The 20,334-nt window shown below is 40.7% G+C and overlaps 2 protein-coding genes across 2 annotated transcripts in view; both read right to left on the bottom strand.

Annotated features, from left to right (window-relative positions):
* HMCN1 (hemicentin 1) overlaps window positions 1-6,818 on the bottom strand; it is a 452,754-nt gene extending 445,936 nt beyond the window's left edge. The window contains exon 1 of the mRNA XM_082265585.1: window positions 6,425-6,818. Within this exon, the coding sequence (XP_082121711.1) occupies window positions 6,425-6,737 (313 nt within the window). The 5' untranslated portion in view covers window positions 6,738-6,818. The remainder of the gene's footprint in view (window positions 1-6,424) is intronic.
* Window positions 6,819-18,312: 11,494 nt separating this feature from the next.
* APOBEC4 (apolipoprotein B mRNA editing enzyme catalytic polypeptide like 4) lies at window positions 18,313-19,408 on the bottom strand (the record flags this gene model as incomplete). The annotated part of the gene is made up of 1 exon (XM_082266398.1): window positions 18,313-19,408. The coding sequence occupies exon 1, from the start codon at window positions 19,384-19,386 to the stop codon at window positions 18,313-18,315; it is 1,074 nt and encodes a 357-aa protein (XP_082122524.1). The 5' UTR covers window positions 19,387-19,408.
* Window positions 19,409-20,334: the final 926 nt, after the last annotated feature.

The following is a 20,334-nucleotide window of genomic DNA, read 5'->3' on the forward strand; positions in this document are numbered from 1 at the left end:
TGGCTTCTAGGCCGCAGGTGGGACGCCGATACACGCGGGGGATGTCTTGCTGCGCCTCGGCCCGGGTCAAAGAGGCGGAAGGGGAGGGGCGGAGCCTTTTTATTAAGCTCCCACCACTAACCCACCAATCAGCTGCCAATCCTGCGATCTTGTGATTTTTTTTTTTTTTCCTTGCACGATAGGGCGTGGCCGCGGCTGATGACGTCATTTCGTATAATCGATTATGCCGGCAGCCCGCATCGATGCAGAATCGCGAAGGGTCGAATCGCGATGCATCAATCTTTCGATTATATTCCCCAGCCCTAGTTTCTATTATAAAATTTTGCAAATAAGTATTTTTTTTTTCAGAAATTTGGGCCAAAATTTATACTTCTTCATATCTTTGGTAAAAATAATCCAAATTAGTGGTTATTATTCAGTCTGTGTGAAAGTTATAGAGTCTACAAGCTATGGTGCCAATCATTGAAAATTGATCACACCTGATGTACCGATGTATACTCATTTCTTGAGGCCCTAAAATGTCAGAACAGTAAAAATACCCCCCAAATGACCCCTTTTTGGAAAGTAGACATTCCAGGGTATTTAGTAAGAGGCATAGTGAGTTTTTTGAATTTGTAATTTTTTCCCACAATTCTTGGGAAAATGAAGAAATACTTTTTTTTTACACAAAATTGTCATAATAACAAGTTATTTCTCACACACAGTATATGCATACTTGCAATTACACCCCAAAATACAATCTGCTACTCCTGCTGAGTATGGCAATAGTACATGAGTGAGACTTTTACACAGCCTGTCCACATACAGAGGCCCAACATTCAAGGAGCACCGTCAGGTGTTCTAGGAGCATAAATTACACATATAATTTCCTAACGACCTATCACACTTTTGAAGGCCCTGGAGCTCCAGGACAATGGAATTACCCACAAAATGACCCCATTTGAAAAGCAAACACCCCAATGTATATGAGGCATAATGAGTCTTTTGAACATGTCATTTTGTTCCACAAGTTTTTGGAAAATGTGGAAAGAAAATGAAAACACATTTTTTTTTACACAAAGTTGTCAATTTATAAGATATTTCTAACACATAGCATGTAGATAGCACAAATGACACCCCAAAAAACTTTCTACTACTCCTCCTGAGTATAGGGATACCACATATGTGGGACTTTGTGACAGCATAGCCACAAAAAGAGGCCCAATATGCATGAAGCACCTTCAGGTGTTCTAGGAGCATAAAGTACACATATAATTTAATTACAACCAATCACAATTTTGAAGGCCCTGGAACCCCAGGACAATGGAAACCCCCACAAAATGACCCAATTTTGGAAAGCAAACACCCCAACACATAATCTAGGAGGCATGGGCTGCAGATAGGTACTCAGGTACTCTGATGAGCTGCAGACAGGTACTCAGGTACACTGATCGGCTTCATAAAGGTACTCGGGTACTCTGATGAGCTTTAGAGAGGTACTTGGGTATTCTGATGGGCTAGAGACAGGTACTTGGGTAAAATGATGGGGTGCAGATAGGTACTCTGGCACTCTGGACTGGAAAAAGGTACTCGGGTAAAATGATGGGGTGCAGATAGGTACTCCGGCACTCTGGGCTGGAGACAGGTACTCGGGTACTCTGATGACAGGTACTCGGGTACTCTAATGACAGGTACTCGGGTATTCTGACGACAGGTACTCGGGTACTTTAAGTACCTGTCATCGGAGTACCCGAGTACCTGTCATCGGAGTACCCGAGTACCTGTCACCAGCCCATAAGAGTACCCGAGTACCTGTCGCCAGCCCATCAGAGTACCCGAGTACCTGTCATCAGAGTACCCAAGTACCTGTCATCAGAGTACCCAAATACCTGTCACCAGCTCATCAAAGTACCCTCAGAGTACCCGAGTACCTGTCCTCAGAGTACCTGATGGGCTGGTGACAGGTACTCAGGTACTCTGATGGGCTGGTGACAGGTACTTTGATGGGCTGGTGACAGGTACTTTGATGGGCTAGTGACAGGTCCTCTTCATTGGGGGGGCAATCAGTGTGTTTTGGGGTGCACTGTAATCGGTAACTAGCTGTTACCACAATCTCCTCCTCACACAGGATCAGTGTGTGAGGAGGAGAACACGGTAACAGCTGGTTACCGTGTTCTCTGTAAACATTCTGTGACCGGCTGTGATTGACAGTGAATTTCATTGGCTCTTTACCTAGACCGGGGACGGGCTCTGTCCGAGGGACGAGCCTCGTCCCAGATCACCGTGCTGCGCGCCCATGGAGACCAATTTGATCCAGTGTGCAGAGTATGGTCTGAGCACTGACAGGCCGACCTCCCACCCCTTCAACCTCTGCAGCAATACTGGCTGCACTCTAACGTCTCTTTCCCAAAGACAACTTCTGGTTATGATGCTGAGCATGTGCATTCAACTTCTTTGGTAGGCCATGGCGAGGCATGTTCTGAGTGGAATCTGTAGTCTTAAACCGCTGTATGGTCTTGGCCACTGTGCGGCAGCTCAGTTTCAGGGTCTTGGCAATCTTCTTATAGCCTAGGCTATCTTTATGTAGAGCAACAATTCTTTTTTCAGATCCTCAGAGAGTTCTTTGCCATGAGGTGCCATGTTGAACTTCCAGTGACCAGTATGAAAGAGTAAGAGAGATAACACCAAATTTAACACACCTGCTCCCCATTCACACCTGAGACCTTGTAACACTAACGAGTCACATGACATCGGGGAGGGAAAATGGCTAATTGGACAAATTTGGACATTTTCACTTAGGGGTGTACTCACTTTTGTTGCCAGCAGTTTAGACATTAATGGCTGTGTGTTGAGTTACTTTGAGGGGACAGAAAATTGACACTGTTATTTAAGCTGTACACTCACTACTTTACATTGTAGCAAAGTTTCCTTTCTTCAGTGTTGTCACGTGAAACAATATAATAAAATATTTACAAAAATGTGAGGGGTGTACTCACTTTTGTGAGATACTGTATATATATATATATATATATATATATAGTATATATATATATTATATACTGTAAATATGTAATCAAACCCTGGGAGGATCAGTAGGCTTCCTCAGCAGAAAACATCCCTAAAGTGACAACAGCGAAAGATACAGAGTATATATTATATATCTAAAGTAGGGTTGCCTTGATATTGATGCTGGTATTGGTATCGTTGCCGATACTAAGCATTTGTGTCAGTACTCACTCAAATACTCTGATACCCAAAACCGATACCAAAAGTGACGTCAGCTTGTACGGATCTTCGCTGTAGCCGCTCACCCCTCATCTTGCACACATTAGCCTAGCGTTGGTCCATTGTCCCGGGATGTCTGTGTCCTGATGGGCTGAGTCCCGATTTGCATGTGCGGTTCTTGCTGTTTCTCCTGGTCACTGTGGTGACCGGACACAGAGGATCGGATCTGATCTGTGGCGAGACAGGGGGCAGGTCTGTAGAGAGGCTCCAATCCCTGCAAGGAGCCTGCAGAAAACCACAACCTGCTCCTGCCCCCTTCCCAACAGCACAGCTTGTTTTAAGCGGTTTGACTGAGGAAAGAAGATCTTTTGACTGTAACAAAGAAATTGCAGGCAGTATAAGCGACCTGATGGTGGAATAACATGGTGCTGGGGGTACAGTGGTGACAAAGATTATGGTGGAGATTTGTTAGGGGTACAGAGGAGGTATGCAAGAGGAGTATTGATGGCAGTGGTAGAAAGGGGAAGTGCAATGGTGGCAGGGGACACATGGGTGGTATAGGAGTGCAGGTGTGGGAGGGGGTACAGTGTGCAGAGTTGTTTGAGGGCAGGAACAGTGCTGGCAGTAATGTGTTGCTGGGTTCTCAGTCTCCTCCTTCCCTCTGCCAGCTGTTACTTCTGTCCCCATGTCTTTCCAGCTCCCACCTGCTCCACCCGCAGCAGCCTCCATTCCTCCCAACATTGTCGTCAACTCCTAAAGCCTCCTACTCTTGTCCACTGCTTTAAATTAATAACTGGCTGACAATTCATTCCATTAATATGTCCACAGCCCCCAATACATAGCCCAGCCTTATGCCCTATCCTCTACCACCCAAATTTAACACTCCAGAGGTTCCTGCTGGCCATCCAGCAATCTCCCAATGACCCTCCCATCCATTCCTCTCCACCCCAGTGATCACAGCCTTTTCCATCCCAACAACTCCAGCCCTCCCACCCCATAACCCCTATCTCAAACCACCCTCAACTACCCTGCCCTTACCCATTACTCCCCTCCTTCTCCACCTTCCAAACCACCCCTGAACCTACTCTTCTTAGGCAATAGGTTTCGGTAATTGGTATCCGCGAGTACTTTAAAAAAAGTATCGGTACTCATACTCAGTGTTAAAAAAAATGGTATTGGTGCATCCCAAATATAAAAGATTGCTATTGGGGGCACTCGGCAGAGGAATAGAGCTAAGACTGACGGTGGGGGACCCAAAAAGAAGAGGATCGGGGCTGCTCTGTGCAAAACCATTGTTTGTTATTAAAAAATAAAATACAATGAATTCCATGCATCAAATAACATTTATCAGGGAGTTTAGCAATTTGTGACCAGGTATATGTATCCAACTGTAGTTGGATTTCAGAAAGCAGCTCATATGTGGTGTGGGTATTTTGTACAACTTCATGTCTTTTCTTAAAGTCTAACTAAAAGAAAACCTTTTTTTTTTTTTTTTTTTTTTTTTTCTTTTTAGTTTTGAACAGAATGGAGAGGATTTAAAAACCCTGTCAGCTTTTTATTGCTGTCTGTTCTTCCATTGCCTTCATACTTGTCCTGTTTACTGTTATCTTTGTGTATGAAAGTGAAAGAAAGTCAAAACAGTAATAGAGGGGAAATCTTCCAATGGGGACATTGGTTCCAGTGATCCTGGTGTCATCCAGGTGTTCCCTTACTTTGCAGGAGTTTCCTCTGATTTCCTGTTTTGGCTACGGGACAGGAAGTGAAGGGAAATCTCCCCAATGGGATACAAATGACAAATAAAAAAAACTGACAGGATTTATAACATTCCTTTACTCTATCCAAAATGTAGAAAGTTTTGCATTTAGTTCTGCTGTATAGACTCTTTTTTTTCTACATGTAAGACACAGCAAACTAACACCGACAAACAGGTAGAAGAATGGTGGGAAGGGTGGGCTGGTGTCTGGATGAAATGTTGAAACAGAAGGTAGGTAGGCCATGTTTCCTCTTTGCAGAAGGTGCATGGAGTTTATAATTTAAATAGTCAATTTATGAATTTTATTCCCAGTATACAAATGTGCAACCAAATTGAAGCCCCATCCATCAGTGTCCAGTTCACCATCTCTATCCATTATTTTCATAATTGGAGATAAAAGGTCTTTTATAAAACCATCATTTGTAACCGTGCCAGTTGCGGTATTCTTGGTCAAATCCCAAACCGTCTGATCCTGTTTGTCTCTTCCAATAAAATCGGAATACATAACATGCACCTTTGTTTGCGGTCCAATTTCACAAGCCACATAACCAATTCCTTAACTTGCTATGGGAATCCTAAAAATCTATGTAAACCATTTACTATTGCACAATATTTTCTAATTTGAGAATCTAAAAGAATTTGTAACCTACCAAATTAGATCCACATTTTCCAAAAGACATTTAGCTCTAAAGCAAGTACAGAACTTGTAGTAGGTTAATAAAGTGCAATGATCCAACATATAAACATCAAGAGAATTAACGTTAGGCTGTGATAACTTCCTGCACTGGATTCTTGTTACTTGAAAGAGCACGGGGAGGTTAAAAATGTACATCAAAAGGGTTAAAGAATGTCAGCATGACTAAAGGCAATGGATTTGTTACTGCTTTGCTTCATGTAACGTGCCAAACTTTTAATTCATCTAGTTCAAACAAATAAGTTCAAACTTTTAAACTTTATTCTGCTATTGGTTTTGGAGAATTTTAAGGTAGCAAAATACACAATTAGACCATAGACAGTACCAATTTTAAAATAAAATAATAATACCATAAAGTATAATACAATGTAGTAATTTCCAGCGCTAGGATAAATTAAGCATAAATATATACTAATTTTACTGCTGCTACTTATTTAAACACATATACCATACAAAGAAGAAATCCAACATGCTTAATAGTACCACTGTTTATTTCACTTAAAAGTCTGACACTCTTATTCCTGCATAATATCTGAATTATAAAATGTAACTTGTGTTACTTTATGATGTGGGTGACGAAAAAATTCCATTTAATCAGATAAGCAATGACATCACCAATTGAGTTACATGATAAATAATGAGCAATACTCCTGCTAAATAGTACTATCTATTATGTAACTATATTGTATTCTTCACTGTTATAAAAAAAAAAAAAAACTGACATTCATTTAAAGGTATACACATTTTTAAATAAGATAGACAAAGCTTCTTACCTGGGTCATGAAATGGCACCAGAGCAAAATTATACAGCGGCTTTTTCGGTCTGTTTAAAGATGTTTCTAAAATCTTTGATGCTCCCTCAATCACTTGAACTAAGTCGTCATACATGGATCCAGTGACGTCAAAAACAAATGCTAAAGTAGAAGCTCCGTCCGGGGTTTTTCCAATTTGTGGCTCTGATTCTGCACAGGAATGTAGTTTGAGTAGTTGAAGCAGAAGTAGAACAATTGGCAGCTGGATGGAAATGTTCCTAAAGAAAAACATCCTAACATTCCTCCTGATTTCACTTTGTTGACTTATTGACATGATGATAGTGTGATAGGAATATAGTGAAATGTCTTAAGACATTGCTTAAGGAAGAGTCCAAGTGGCTTTCCAGTTGTTCCTCTCAAACTGCACAAACAATGGAACAGCTCAATGGGCTGAACCACAACTGTGCTTTATATTTTGTTTCTACTTTGCAGAGACAAAGGTTTCCAGCTTCTTGCTGGAATAGGTCATGGCTGCCACCTGCTGGAGCTGTGATGTATATTCCAGGAGTCCTTTTCTCCTAATGTGGATTTTTTTTCTTGACTAGTTGCAAGTACTAGTAAAACTTAAAAAAAAAAAAAAAAAAAAACTATCTAACATCATTTTCTCTTTGCCAAAGTAATTCTGGAAAAAAAAGGAAAGTTTGGAAAATAGATGACACGTTGACATGACATAACTGCATTTATGGATCCCAAATATAAGCATTTTTCACATTGTAACTGGCACTAAAATGTATTTGGATTTTAAAATGTAAGAAAATTCAAGGTTCTATGATTGTCTTTTTAAAATTAGCCTCCTACCCAATGGTTAGGTGCAGGTGTATACTTCTGATTCATGTTGGTGACAAGTATTGCTGTAAAACAATGTACTACTGAGAGGTCAGTAGAAGCAGGGTTTTTGCTGGTAAGACAGCTTATTTTACATTACATTTACTAAACCCTATCCAAAAAAAAAAAACCTTGAATTAGAGTGGACGTTCAACCTCTAGATCACCCATGGCTTCCTCCACTCCCACCCCTCTCTGCAGTATGGATTGCCCTTTTTTTTTATTACTGCTTTTTCCACACTTAATGTCTGGTAACCCTCTGTTGCAATTATTGCCTGCTGCCTCAGCCTCCTGGGATTCCACATCACATATCCTAGGAGGCTAAAGGAATAGTGGCTGACAGCGCCCATCGGTCAGAGCTTCACATATCATCGGAGGCCAGCTGCCTAAGCCAGAAGGAGGCAGCTAGATTCCGATGACTGAGGAGTACCAAGATGGTAGCATGGGACCCGGGCTGCTGCACCTGATCAGCAGATTACAGCATAGCACCACTGGATCCACTAGGTGGATGAGTATCTGAATCGAGGAGATGAGGACATGCCTGGATAACATGTATGTGGGGATTAAAGAAAATTATGAAGTAGTGAGTAAAGTTGCTCTTTAAACTTCAAAGGCTAAACTACAGGCAAACATACAAAAAAACTGCTAAAATATATATTTGGGAGATGAGGGATTTATAGTTCTACTCATTCAGCCCTGCTAGATTTCACAACCAGATTGGTTACATGACTTTTCTCTAAAGTAATGTAAGACCAATACAGCTAGATCACTTTGTTGCCCCCAGCTTGTGGTTGAACCGTGAAGGAACAGAAATAGGCTGATGAGATTCTTCTTCTCTTTCCTTCTGTCATCATGTTCCTTCTCAGCATATGTGTGTGCCTTATTGGCTCCTAGTGCTGCCTCTACTTTTAACAATCTGAGTGTTGCTGTACAAGGCATTATAAGAGCCTGATGTTCGGTCAAATTCAGGTACATACAGTAGAACATTTAAAAAATATTTAACAATTTTGTTTTTTAAGATTACATAATTGCAGTTATTTTAATAGCTGCCTGAAATTTAGATACACATAAGACCAGGTGTCATCTGGATAGGAATGATAGAGGAGGTCAAAGCCTTTGATGATATTGCTGACTAGTATTACATCTGCTGTAAAAAGTGAAGTTAACAGTGCTGATCCGTGCAATCTTCTGTAGGAAAGAGGTATACTTGTAAAGGAGTACTGTCCAGACATGATTATGTAAGATTTTCCTGTTAAGAAAGATGTGAGTACTGAGCAATCTATACCACATTATCGCTCAAGGCATTTTGTTGGAATGTAATGGTCTACTGTGTCAAATGCCATGAACACAGCATGGGGAATGATAAAACACTAGGGTTAATTCACTAAAACTGGAGAGTACAAAATCTGATGTTCTGCATAAAAACCAATCAGCTTTCAGGTTTTTTTTTTGTCTAAGCTTAATTGAACAAGCCGAAGGTAGAAGGCTACCATGCACAGCTGCACCAGATTTTGCACTCTCCAGGTTTTATTAAATCAACCCCACTTACTTTAGTCTCTAGATATCAATAAAGAATACGTTGATGTTTCTTTATGGGGTGTCCTTTAAACCCACTACAGAATATGTTAATTGTATTCTTTTCGGTACATGGTTTCCAGGCTTCTAATTTCACAGCCCAGCACTCCAGTGAGCGCTTGAGGGGAAGAGCAGACTGACAGTCATCAGCTCTCTGCTAACTGAAGACTGAGAACTGAGTGATCAGCAGTCTTTGAGTCAATCTTTTCAGGCGGCGAGGACAGGTGTAGCATCTGACCAATGCTGCATTCACCTAGGTGAGTATGATTGATTTCTTTAGTCTCACAATTCTCTCTTAAGTTACCATATCATCTGAATTATTTTCTTGAGAGATTCTGAAGGACTTCCAGTTAAAATTCTGGCTATACACTATAAGAAAAAATCAGCTGAAATTCGGTCATTTGGACAGTTCTTTAGTTTTTTGGCCAGTTAATGGGCATGGACATGGTTGTAAAGTTTTTGAGCCGAAAAAACGAAGGACAAGTTTGGAAATTTCCTGCCGAATGAACAATAAATTGAAAGCTTAATGTGTTTCTCATCCAAAGTGTTGCACTAGGTATATGTGAAAAAACGAACAAAAAACTGATTAATTTATGTCCATTGGACGATTTATCAGTCATTACATGATGCCACTATCGTTAGCTCTCACAACCGAGTGTTCGTTTTTTTAAAATGAGTTTGAACGATTTTTCGTATAGTGTATGGCCAGCGTAAGAATGTACTGTCCAGTTTTCCTGGATATAACATTTCTCGCCTAATGGTTCAATTTAGATTTACTTCATAAGAAAAAGTAAAAAGTAAAAAGTAAAAAGTTATGGATTGTGTTCCTCTAACAGCCTTGGTCATAGATGTATCTTTTAACCAATTAAATTGTAGGAGCTGCTAGAAAATAGATCTTGAGTATGTAAGTTAGCTCTTTCCCCCTCCCACTGTAATTGTAGAAGCTTTCTATATCAGTTCTACCAGCCTTAAATTTAAAGAACAGTCAATTGGAGCTGAAGAGTTCAAGGCAATCTGACAAATTACAAACAGTTAAAAAAAATGTGCGTAGTGAAAGAGCTAAAATCTCTATTTATTTTGTATTGCTGTCTATTTCCCTTTCACATCTTGTGGGATCATTAAGACGGGAAGTAAGAAGAAACCTGAGACAGAGTAGACCAGGGAAGGGTTAGAACCTTGGTCAGACTTTAATTTCTGCTTATACAACCATTAAAAGACTCTCTTCACTTCCTGTAAAGGGGTCACCTGGAGCAAGAAATTAGAGTAAGACCCCCAACAAACACCCATAAAAACTCAACGTCCTAACCTATCCAAGCCAAATAACATATAATCTGGCTGGACTTGAATTTTACAAAAAATATTGCTTCAATGTTTCAACTTTCCTTCTTATTTTTTAAACTCTTTTTTCTTTTATAATATCATGCACATGTGGCTGAAAAGTATAATGTTGTTTGTCAGATACATTTTTATAACTCTTACGCTTTCTACAAAAACAATGAAATATTAAAATGGGATAAGAAGGAAACAAAAGAGAAGTAAAACAAAAATGTTGGCTCTAATGTTAGGATCAATCCCATTGGTTCACCAGTGCCAGTGCTGTGGCATCATAAAAAAGAAAGGTAGAAATCTTTTAAATATTTTACATTTGCTATTGCAACTAAAATATTATTACCTTGTTTAGTGCTTTGCCTGTCAGTCAGTCCATCCTAACAAACACACTGCCACAACTTGTCATGCGACATACGACTTGAGAGTTTGCGCCCCAATAACGTCAATTAACGGCAATAGAACCGTTCTAATCAGTGCAACTCAATTCGCTCCGACTTAGAAAAAGGTTCCTGCGCTACTTTGGTGCAATTTCATCACGACTTGCATTGACTTCTGTTAAAGAAGTCATATGCAAGCCGTGATAAAGACATGCAGGGATGTCAATTATAAAGTCGCGCAACTTTGGAGCCGCGGCAGTGTGAACAAGGACTAAAGATAAAATAAAGCTTATTTGGGTACAGCTTTGCAAAGCAGAACATTTGTCAAATATCACAACACGAAAATAAAAAATGGCCTGGTAATGAAGGGGTAATACAGGCTGGTGGTTAAAATGCACCTATGGCCATGCAATGGATATTACATTATTTCCTTTTTTTTTAACAAGCAGTAAAAGGGATTTAAAGCAAAATGCTGCTGACCTCTGTATCTGCTTGTACTATAAAGTAATTAATTCTCAAAATTCTTCAAAGATCACAAAAAAGGCTCTAACGTCCAGTTTCTGTTAGTTTCTAACAGAATATAAGCACCTAATGTGTGTTTACTTTCCAAGATTGAAAGGCTTTCAAAATTCTGGTGCCATGAAAAGTAATAGGAAAAAAAATTGAAAGTGAATTTCTCCACAACCCCTCTAACTTTTTATGTGAATGAGGGATTGTGTTAAAGTGCTCTCACTGCTTTTTTTTTTTTAGAGAGATTGACAAAATCTCTTAAAGCCCAAGTTCACTTTTTGAATAAAATAAACTTTGCAGTCAACAGTCTCCAGTAGATTAAAACATTTTACAAGTTTTTGCTTAGTTTAAATGCCATACATGTATGCCATGAGCAGCATCCACAATGGCTGAAAAACTCCCATTGTAAACAATCATCCCCATCATGGCTAGAAGCTAGGACGCATCATACATTTCTCTCTTTCAAAACCTGCACATGAGCAGTAAACTCTCCCTACCCCTATAGCAGCAGAGCTGCTATAGTTGCTAAGGGAATCAGGAAAAAGATAGTCCACCAGGCTCCACACCCACCGGTAAAACCTGCACCCGTTGGGCCCTCTGCAGTCTCTTGGTATACAGCATTGTGTAAGGTAAACCAGATTTCTAGCACCAAAAGGCCAGTGCAGATTCATGCTCATGCACATTGCGCATGTGCTAATAATAGAGAGTAAAGGACCAATGTCACTTATGCAGTGCCAGTTCATCATGCACATACTAATGAGCACTTGGCAGCCAGCGGCCTATTTCAACTGGTCTATCACCTGAGCAGAGGCTGAATGGTCTTCAGCTCATTCCTGTGTTCCCAAGACCTGATCTGCTGTACCTGCTTACTCGTGTATGACCCAGGTTGCCTTTGGACTTCGCCTCTGCTCTCACTCTAGTTCTGTTACCTACTCCTCCGACCTTGGTTTCTTTACTGGATCTGTTCTCCCTGCTAACTCTGTACTGCATTGCCCGGCTGTTAATGACCTTGACCTATCTCCTGGACTTGCTATGCCTGCTGATTCAGTGCCTCCCTGCCCGGTTGCCGCTGACTTCTGCTGGTCTTCTGGTTCTACTTCCATCCCACGTTCTGATGCCAAGCTGCTCCTGTATCCTGTTCCAAGGACTGTGACTACCAGCTCTACCCAGCTACAGAGTGGACATCACCAGCTAGCTGCTGCGGCACTCGTGCCACTCTTTGCCTTTACACTCCCTGTCTCCACCTTCAGGATGTTGTGAGGCCTTCACAACATTCCAGTCTTCTCCAGGTATGTGATACTTTGCCCTGGACAGCAACCTTTTGGTCCTGCAGCTCTCTCTGTCTTTTTGGGAGCAGATTGGATCAGTAGCACAGTACCTTAGTCAGTTTATGGTCTCTGCAACTTAGCTCCATGCAGTGGTCTCTCACAGCAGCACAGCACATATTGTCATACAACGACAAAGTCTCTGGTGGGCACACAAGCCAGCAACACACTGCAGCAGTAGCACAGGTTATTAGGCATTCTCACTCCCAGATGCAGCACCACAGCCATATGCTTTCTCATCTGATATGCAGTCATGTTTCTTTTTCCAGGCAGCACAGTCACATGACCTCTCTCTTGCAGCCCTCTCAGCTCTGTCCTTTAGTCTCCCAGCAGTCACACAGCCAGGGATCAAAGCCCATAGCAGCTCTCTCCCAGACCATGGACTCAATTCTAGTGTACTGCCTATAGACCACCCTAGGCTCTCTAGACTCTCCCTCACTCTGCTCCTCTCCTGTCTGTGTGGTGGGTGGGTCTAAACCCTGCCACTGTGGTGGGCAATAGGAATTATTCTGTCCCTGTTACTAGGGTTCGACACAGGCCCCTGGCTACAGCAACAGCGGCCAATCAAAGTCCCCTCTTTGCTCTCCTCTCCAGCACTACACTCTCTCCCCCCACTGAAATTCTTTGGTCCCCAAAGAAATACAAATTTGTTTAAACACAAACTAACCCTATCTGGATCCACAACAGCACCCGACAGGGTTGCTTTCTCTCCTTGTTACTGTATATACTCACCATGTAGTATCTGGTGATAGCCATATGACAAAGCCCAGATATCCTGGGTCTCACTATAGGTTAGCATCAATACAAGCTCTCACTCTACACGGATGATCTTCTGCTTTATATCACACACCCCTATATTTCTTTTCCTTCTCTCATGCCCACTTTTGAGAAATCGGGGCGGTGAGCAATTTCAAAAGAAACTATGGCAAGACGGAGGTCTTAAATGTTTCTCTCCGGGATTCACTATTATGCGCAGGTGCAGAGGCGCTGCAAACCGGCGGACGCCTATGCGCATGCACGTACGCAGAGGCGCCTTGGATAGTTAGAGGTTACCATAGAATAGTTGGAGGCTACCTCGCCTTCGCGGCAATGCGCATGTGCGCGCAATCATCATTGGCGCCAAGCATCCTATTTAAGGGCAGTGGTCACACTGAATCTTTGCTGTGTGATCTTCAGCTTTCCTGTCTCCTGTACCTGACCTGGGTTTGTCTTGACTACTCTTCCGCCTCACCCTAATCTGCTTACCTGCTATCGGCCGTTAGACCTGGACCTGCTCTTGGCCTGGCTGGAGAATTCGGAGGACTGCGACCTGGTGTTAGCACGCAGCCAAACATATCCCCACCATCAGGGGCCCTGGTGAATACCGGCTATCACTTAGACTCCACGCCTCTGGTGAACCTGTGTCCTGCTAAGTAGGGATGATCGAACGGTTCGGGTCCACCATCGGTTCGGCCCGAACATTGGGTGTTCGAGGTTCGGCCGAATTTAGAACTTTTTGCCCAAAAAGTTCGGAATTCGGCAACCAGAACCGCCCAAAATGCAATGCTTCAGGAAATGGGCTTTAAAAGCCCGTGATTGGACCAGAACCATTAGCAAAAGCCAATTGAGGGGGCAGGAGAATGCTAGGAATGTGATTGGAGTGACTAGGGGGTCCCTAGACCAATCATTAGTGAATACGCCCCCCAGTATATAAGATCGCCCCCGCCATATTCCCAGCATTGTTATACTGGACATGGAAGAGAGTGGAAGCAGTTCTGTTAATTTTACTTTAAAAGTGTCATTTAGCTATTTTTAGTGTGAGGAAAGGGATATCTAGTGTAGTTAGAGTGCTCCTTTACACTTAAGTTAGCTTCAAAAATTTAGTTTCTGTAGGGAAAGTGTTAAGTGTCAGGGGACCGTAGTGTAGTGTAGGGTTAACTGACAGTGACTGCTATGGCAGGGTGACAAAACCCTTCCATAGCAGGGTGACCGCTATAGAGAAATGATCATTTCTCTGAGTTGCTTCGGGACAGGTATGTGGCTTCTCACCAGCAAGCATTTTTTATGCTGCAGGGGCTGCCACTGCCAGTGTTTTTTGAGGACATGTTTGATGTCAGACATGACATCTGAACATGTGTATAGGGGGTATATATAGACATATATGTCTGAATATATACCCCTAGACATATATAGGTGTAATAGTAGCAGAAATAAATGCTTGCGCTAATGAAATCATTTACAGTAATATATTTCTGCTACTATCACACCTATATATGTCTAGGGGTATATATTCAGACATATATGCCTATATATACCCCCTATACACATGTTCAGATGTTTTGCCTGCCTCAAAAGAACCCCAAAAAATGCCAAAAAAACGCTAGCGTCAAAAAAAAAAAAATGCCCAGGTGTGTTTTTGCTGGCATTTTTTGGGGGGTTTTGGAGGCAGGCAAAACATCAGAACTTGTGCACAGTACCACTATACACAAGTTCAGATGTTTTTCCTGACTGCAAAGAACCCAAAAAAATGCCTGCTATTAAACCGGCAAGGTGTTACAGCAGAGAAGCCATATTCCTGTGCTTAAAGTTTTCTAATACAAACGATCTTTTTTATTATGGTTCTGGACATGCTACAGAGCTGAAACTTCACAGGTACACCTTTTAGACCCCCCAGACACAAAATCACACAAAAAAAAGTTCTTAAAAATTGTCATTTTTGATAAAAAAGCCAATGATTGAAAAATTATAAAAAAAAAAATAAAAAAAATAAAAAGAGATTTTTTGATTTTTACTTTGGATTTAGTATCTGGGGGGGTCTAAAAAGTGTACATGTGAAGTTTCAGCTCTGTAGCATGTCCAGAACCCCCCAAAAATTAGCATTTTCTTATAATTTTTATTAGAACAGGTATACGGCTTCTCTACGGCGCTTTTTCTTGCATTTATCGGGCATTTTTGGAGGCAGGCATGACTTTTTTTGGATTTAGTGTCTGGGGGGTCTAAAAAGTGTACCTGTGAAGTTTCAGCTCTGTAGCATGTCCAGAACCAGAAAAAAGATCATTTTTCAGTAGAGCAGGGATGGTGGGACCCCTCTTTTACACTTATATGATCTTTTTTTGGGGTTCTGGACATGCTACAGAGCTGAAACTTCACAGGTACACCTTTTAGACCCCCCAGACACAAAATCACACAAAAAAAGTTCTTAAAAATTGTCATTTTTGATAAAAAAGCCAATGATTGAAAAATTATAAAAAAAAAAAAAGAGATTTTTTTATTTTTACTTTGGATTTCAGATCTGGGGGGTCTAAAAATTGTACATGTGAAGTTTCAGGTCTGTAGCATGTCCAGAACCATAAAAAAAAAGATTGTTTGTATTAGAAAACTTTAAGCACAGGAATATGGCTTCTCTGCTGTAACACCTTGCCGGTTTAATAGAAGGCATTTTTTTGGGTTCTTTGCAGTCAGGAAAAACATCTGAACTTGTGTATAGTGGTACTGTGCACAAGTTCTGATGTTTTGCCTGCCTCCAAATCCCCCCAAAAAATGCCAGCAAAAACACACCTGGGCATTTTTTTTTAGACGCTAGCGTTTTTTTTGGCATTTTTTGGGGTTCTTTTGAGGCAGGCAAAACATCTGAACATGTGTATAGGGGGTATATATAGGCATATATGTCTGAATATATACCCCTAGACATATATAGGTGGGATAGTAGCAGAAATATATTACTGTAAATGATTTCATTAGCGCAAGCATTTATTTCTGCTACTATCACACCTATATATGTCTAGGGGTATATATTCAGACATATATGTCTATATATACCCCCTATATACATGTTCAGATGTTTTGCCTGCCTCAAAAGAACCCCAAAAAATGCCAAAAAAAACGCTAGCGTCAAAAAAAAAATGCCCAGGTGTGTTTTTGCTGGCATTTTTTGGGGGGTTTTGGAGGCAGGCAAAACATCAGAACTTGTGCACAGTACCACTATACACAAGTTCAGATGTTTTGCCTGCCTCAAAAGAACCCCAAAAAATGCCAAAAAAAACGCTAGCGTCAAAAAAAAAAATGCCCAGGTGTGTTTTTGCTGGCATTTTTTGGGGGGTTTTGGAGGCAGGCAAAACATCAGAACTTGTGCACAGTACCACTATACACAAGTTCAGATGTTTTTCCTAACTGCAAAGAACCCAAAAAAATGCCTTCTATTAAACCGGCAAGGTGTTACAGCAGAGAAGCCATATTCCTGTGCTTAAAGTTTTCTAATACAAACGATCTTTTTTTTTTATGGTTCTGGACATGCTACAGAGCTGAAACTTCACATGTACACTTTTTAGACCCCCCAGATCTGAAATCCAAAGTAAAAATCAAAAAATCTCTTTTTTTTTTTTTTTTTAATTTTTCAATAATTGGCTTTTTTATCAAAAATGACAATTTTTAAGAACTTTTTTTTGTGTGATTAATAGTTAATGGGGCATGACCCAGAACCCTAGGCACTTTTTAGGGGCATTTATTGGGTTTTGGGGCTTCAAAATGGTGTTTTTTGATTACCGAAGTTCGGGTCCCATTGATTTCAATGGGGTTCTGAAATACGAACCGAACTTTCGTGAAGTTCGGGTGTTCTGGTCGAACCGAACTTTTCAAAAGTTCGATCATCCCTACTGCTAAGGTATCCTGTCAGCATCCCTGTCCTGGGGACGCACATAGTTCCAGGCTCTTCATCCGTTGAGACATTCCTCTACACGCCAGGCTCTGCCACGACACCCCTGACAGTTTCTCTGCCCCAATCACTAGTATCCCAACTTCAAACTAATTTTTTATTCAAATGGCAGCAAACAGCTATAAAATATCTAGGCGTTTACATCCCATCTTTACTATCCACCATGACAAACCTTAATTGCACACCACTCTTACATAAGGCCTGTACTTGTTTCAACGCCTATGATAAACCGTCCATATCGTGATTTGGTCGCATTAATGCTGTTAAGAAAGACATATCCCCAAATTTGTATTCCTTCCAGGCTATCCCTTTCCTTCCACCCCTGGCTTTTCCCTGGCATTAAATAAGGCTATCTGGGCCTTCATGTGGCCACATAACAGGTGTAGGATGCATGTTTAAATAAAGGTCTGCTGTCTTCTAGAATAAGACTATCCAGGCCTTCATCTGGACACAGACAAAAAAGGTATCAAAAAGCAATTGAAATGGTTTATTTTGTTCGTTAATTTGCTTTAACTTTTGTAAAACAGCTGTGGCATTTATTAGGATATCAATTGTCAGCAAACAGTAAAACAAACAAATTTATTTTATACACAAACATAATTTAGTGCTTTCACGTTAGTAACATTTGATTCAGTTTGAATCTTTGTTTTTGTATATATACATTATTAAGATAAGATGAAACACAAAATTTACAAATAAAATCTTATTGCAATAAATAGCTATTTTCCTCTGTAAGATGTTATGGGTATAATGTTAGAAGAAAATTTGCCACACAGAGTTTGCCCTGTAAATCAGAAACAGAAGTCTTATGTAATTGTGGGGCTGTTTCTGTTTGCTTTCTTTCCACTCTTTGGGCACCCATTACATATTTTAGACATTATAATTAGGCCCAACAATGGATACACCTGCAATCATATAAGCAGGAAAAAGCAATTAGTGGAAAATCTGATGGGAACTTGCATGGACAGTTTTCTACCCACACCTTGACTGCTGTTAGAAAGCTATAGGAGACAATAGACAGCTGTAGTCTAATTATTGAACATCCTGTTAGGACCACAACACAACAAAGGCCTACTTCCACCCACAGCCATTCAACTCAGTGCAGACTTCTAAGCCCAGTTTTTGAAGGGCACTTGGCATTTGCGAGAACAATATACATTTAGCATTGTTATTCTGATCTGTGTTTGTTGATGACTTATTCTGAATTGGCACTGTCATATTATTGTTTCTTTAGTTTCCTTGTGTTCCTTTTTGTTTCTTTATCCTTTTCCCACACTGATTTCTCAGTGTTTACGACCTTGGTAAATTTCCTGGTACTGGGTATGAATTCGCTCTCATTTGCTTCCTCATTCAGGTTCATAGGCATGTTAAGATGACGGACAACTTGTTTAGGCTTGGTCATCAGTTCTCTCTGACTTTGCAAAGCAGGTGCAAATGATATTTGCGGAACAAAGAAAGGGAGGTATTGCTGGAAGCCATTTGGAAGCTGGGGAGCTACATTGTATTTTAATTTCTGTCTGTGATATTTTGGCTGATGTCTTGTTTCTTCAGGCTGAGGCACAGGAGGATCTTCAACAAAGTAGGGCTTAATGCCTGTGATAACATGGATCATGTATGCATTGTGTCTATCTGCAGATGCTCGGATAGGCAAAATGGGCTTATTCATTGTTGTCTCTGGAACTTCTTTCACAAAGGTGTACAAAACAGTTTTCCAAATTCCATCACTCAGTGGATTCAGTGTTACTCTAGGCCAGTGACCGGCAAGGCTCTTTAATGCATCTCTGTTCCAGACAGCTGAAGGAAAATTCACTTCAACATGATACATCTGTGAAAAATAGATGTCTAGACGCATTTGTGTATACTTAAGTAATATATCATACATTTTGCTAATGCAGTAGTGACCATACTCATTGCAAGGTGTAAAGTTGGCATAAAGAGTAATGTAGCCAACTGAATCATGCTGATAGAGAAGGGAATCCAAGTAGCCATGTTTTTCAAACAACATGGATTCTGCATGAATGTTAGAAGCAGCACAACTAGTAACTTGGCCTTTTTGTATTACTGTTCCATTAAAGGACTTTATTTCATAAAATATGAGTTGTTTGTCTTCATGCATTGTTGGCCCATACGGGAATCCAAAAGTTTCATAAAACTCCCTGTAGGTGACTCTTGACTCTTCTCCTGTTCTAATATGATAAGGACATTTGGAGCAGTTCTGGTTTGGGTAAAGCCAGTAATAAGGTTTGACTAATGTCCCATGATAACTAGAGAATTCTTGAAAAACGGTTTCCATCTAAAGCTTCTTAGATATGGCCTTCCAGCTCCAGTATTTATCTACAAAGACAAGAACATACAATATCTGTTTTTAAACTAATGAGCTAACGAAGCAGGATTCTTATAAATGTACCCAGTTTTCTAATATGGACTTGCAGCTTCATTTAAAGTGGTTCTAAAGTCTAAGCATTTTTTTACCTTGCCTAAATCCTCCACCAATCCAGCGCTGTTCCATCTGCGGGGGAGTGTGACTGAGCTGCGCTGTGTGTATCTATGATGAATGGATGCCCCCTCAGCAGCCAGCTTGCTAAGGGGACATTCGGAAGAAGGAGCAGTGGAGAACTTTGGTGGGGGACTTCAGAACAGGTGATAAGTCATCCCTCTGTGCAATACCATTGCACTGTGCAGGTAGGTGTAACATTTTTTTCTATTTTAATATAAAAAAAAACCTTTACAATCACTTTACAAACAGTCCACAGCTAAGGAAAAATCCCCTTAAATACATTAACACTAAACCTAATATACCCTCTTCAGCATAAGGATACATCCTTGTATTTATCTCTTTTTGCTGGGTTTGTTAAGGTGGTATTCTATGAGCATTGTGGCTAGCTGTCCTTAAAACTGGACATTTCAAATTTTTTAATTTTGGCTACACAGGTTTCTCTTTGGATACAGGAAGTCCTTGTATTATATAGCAGTAAAAACACACACAAGAGGGCACAAACGCCTAGTACATTACCACCATATGCATTTATTAACAACACACAACATCTTACTCATAAAAGTAGATTTAATCAAGCTTTCCAAATACACAGCTCCAGCAGGTGGGACGGGTATCCTTATCTGATGACACATGGTGGAGAAGCTTATAATTTTTGGGGGACAGGCCTCTTTCCTCAGAAGTTGTGTGTATTTAAAAAATGGTTATGGTGGTAATGCACTAGACATTTGCACCCTCTTGTGTGTG

Source organism: Pelophylax lessonae (genome assembly GCF_965119305.1).
Source record: "Pelophylax lessonae genome assembly, chromosome: 8".
Lineage (NCBI taxonomy): Eukaryota > Metazoa > Chordata > Amphibia > Anura > Ranidae > Pelophylax > Pelophylax lessonae.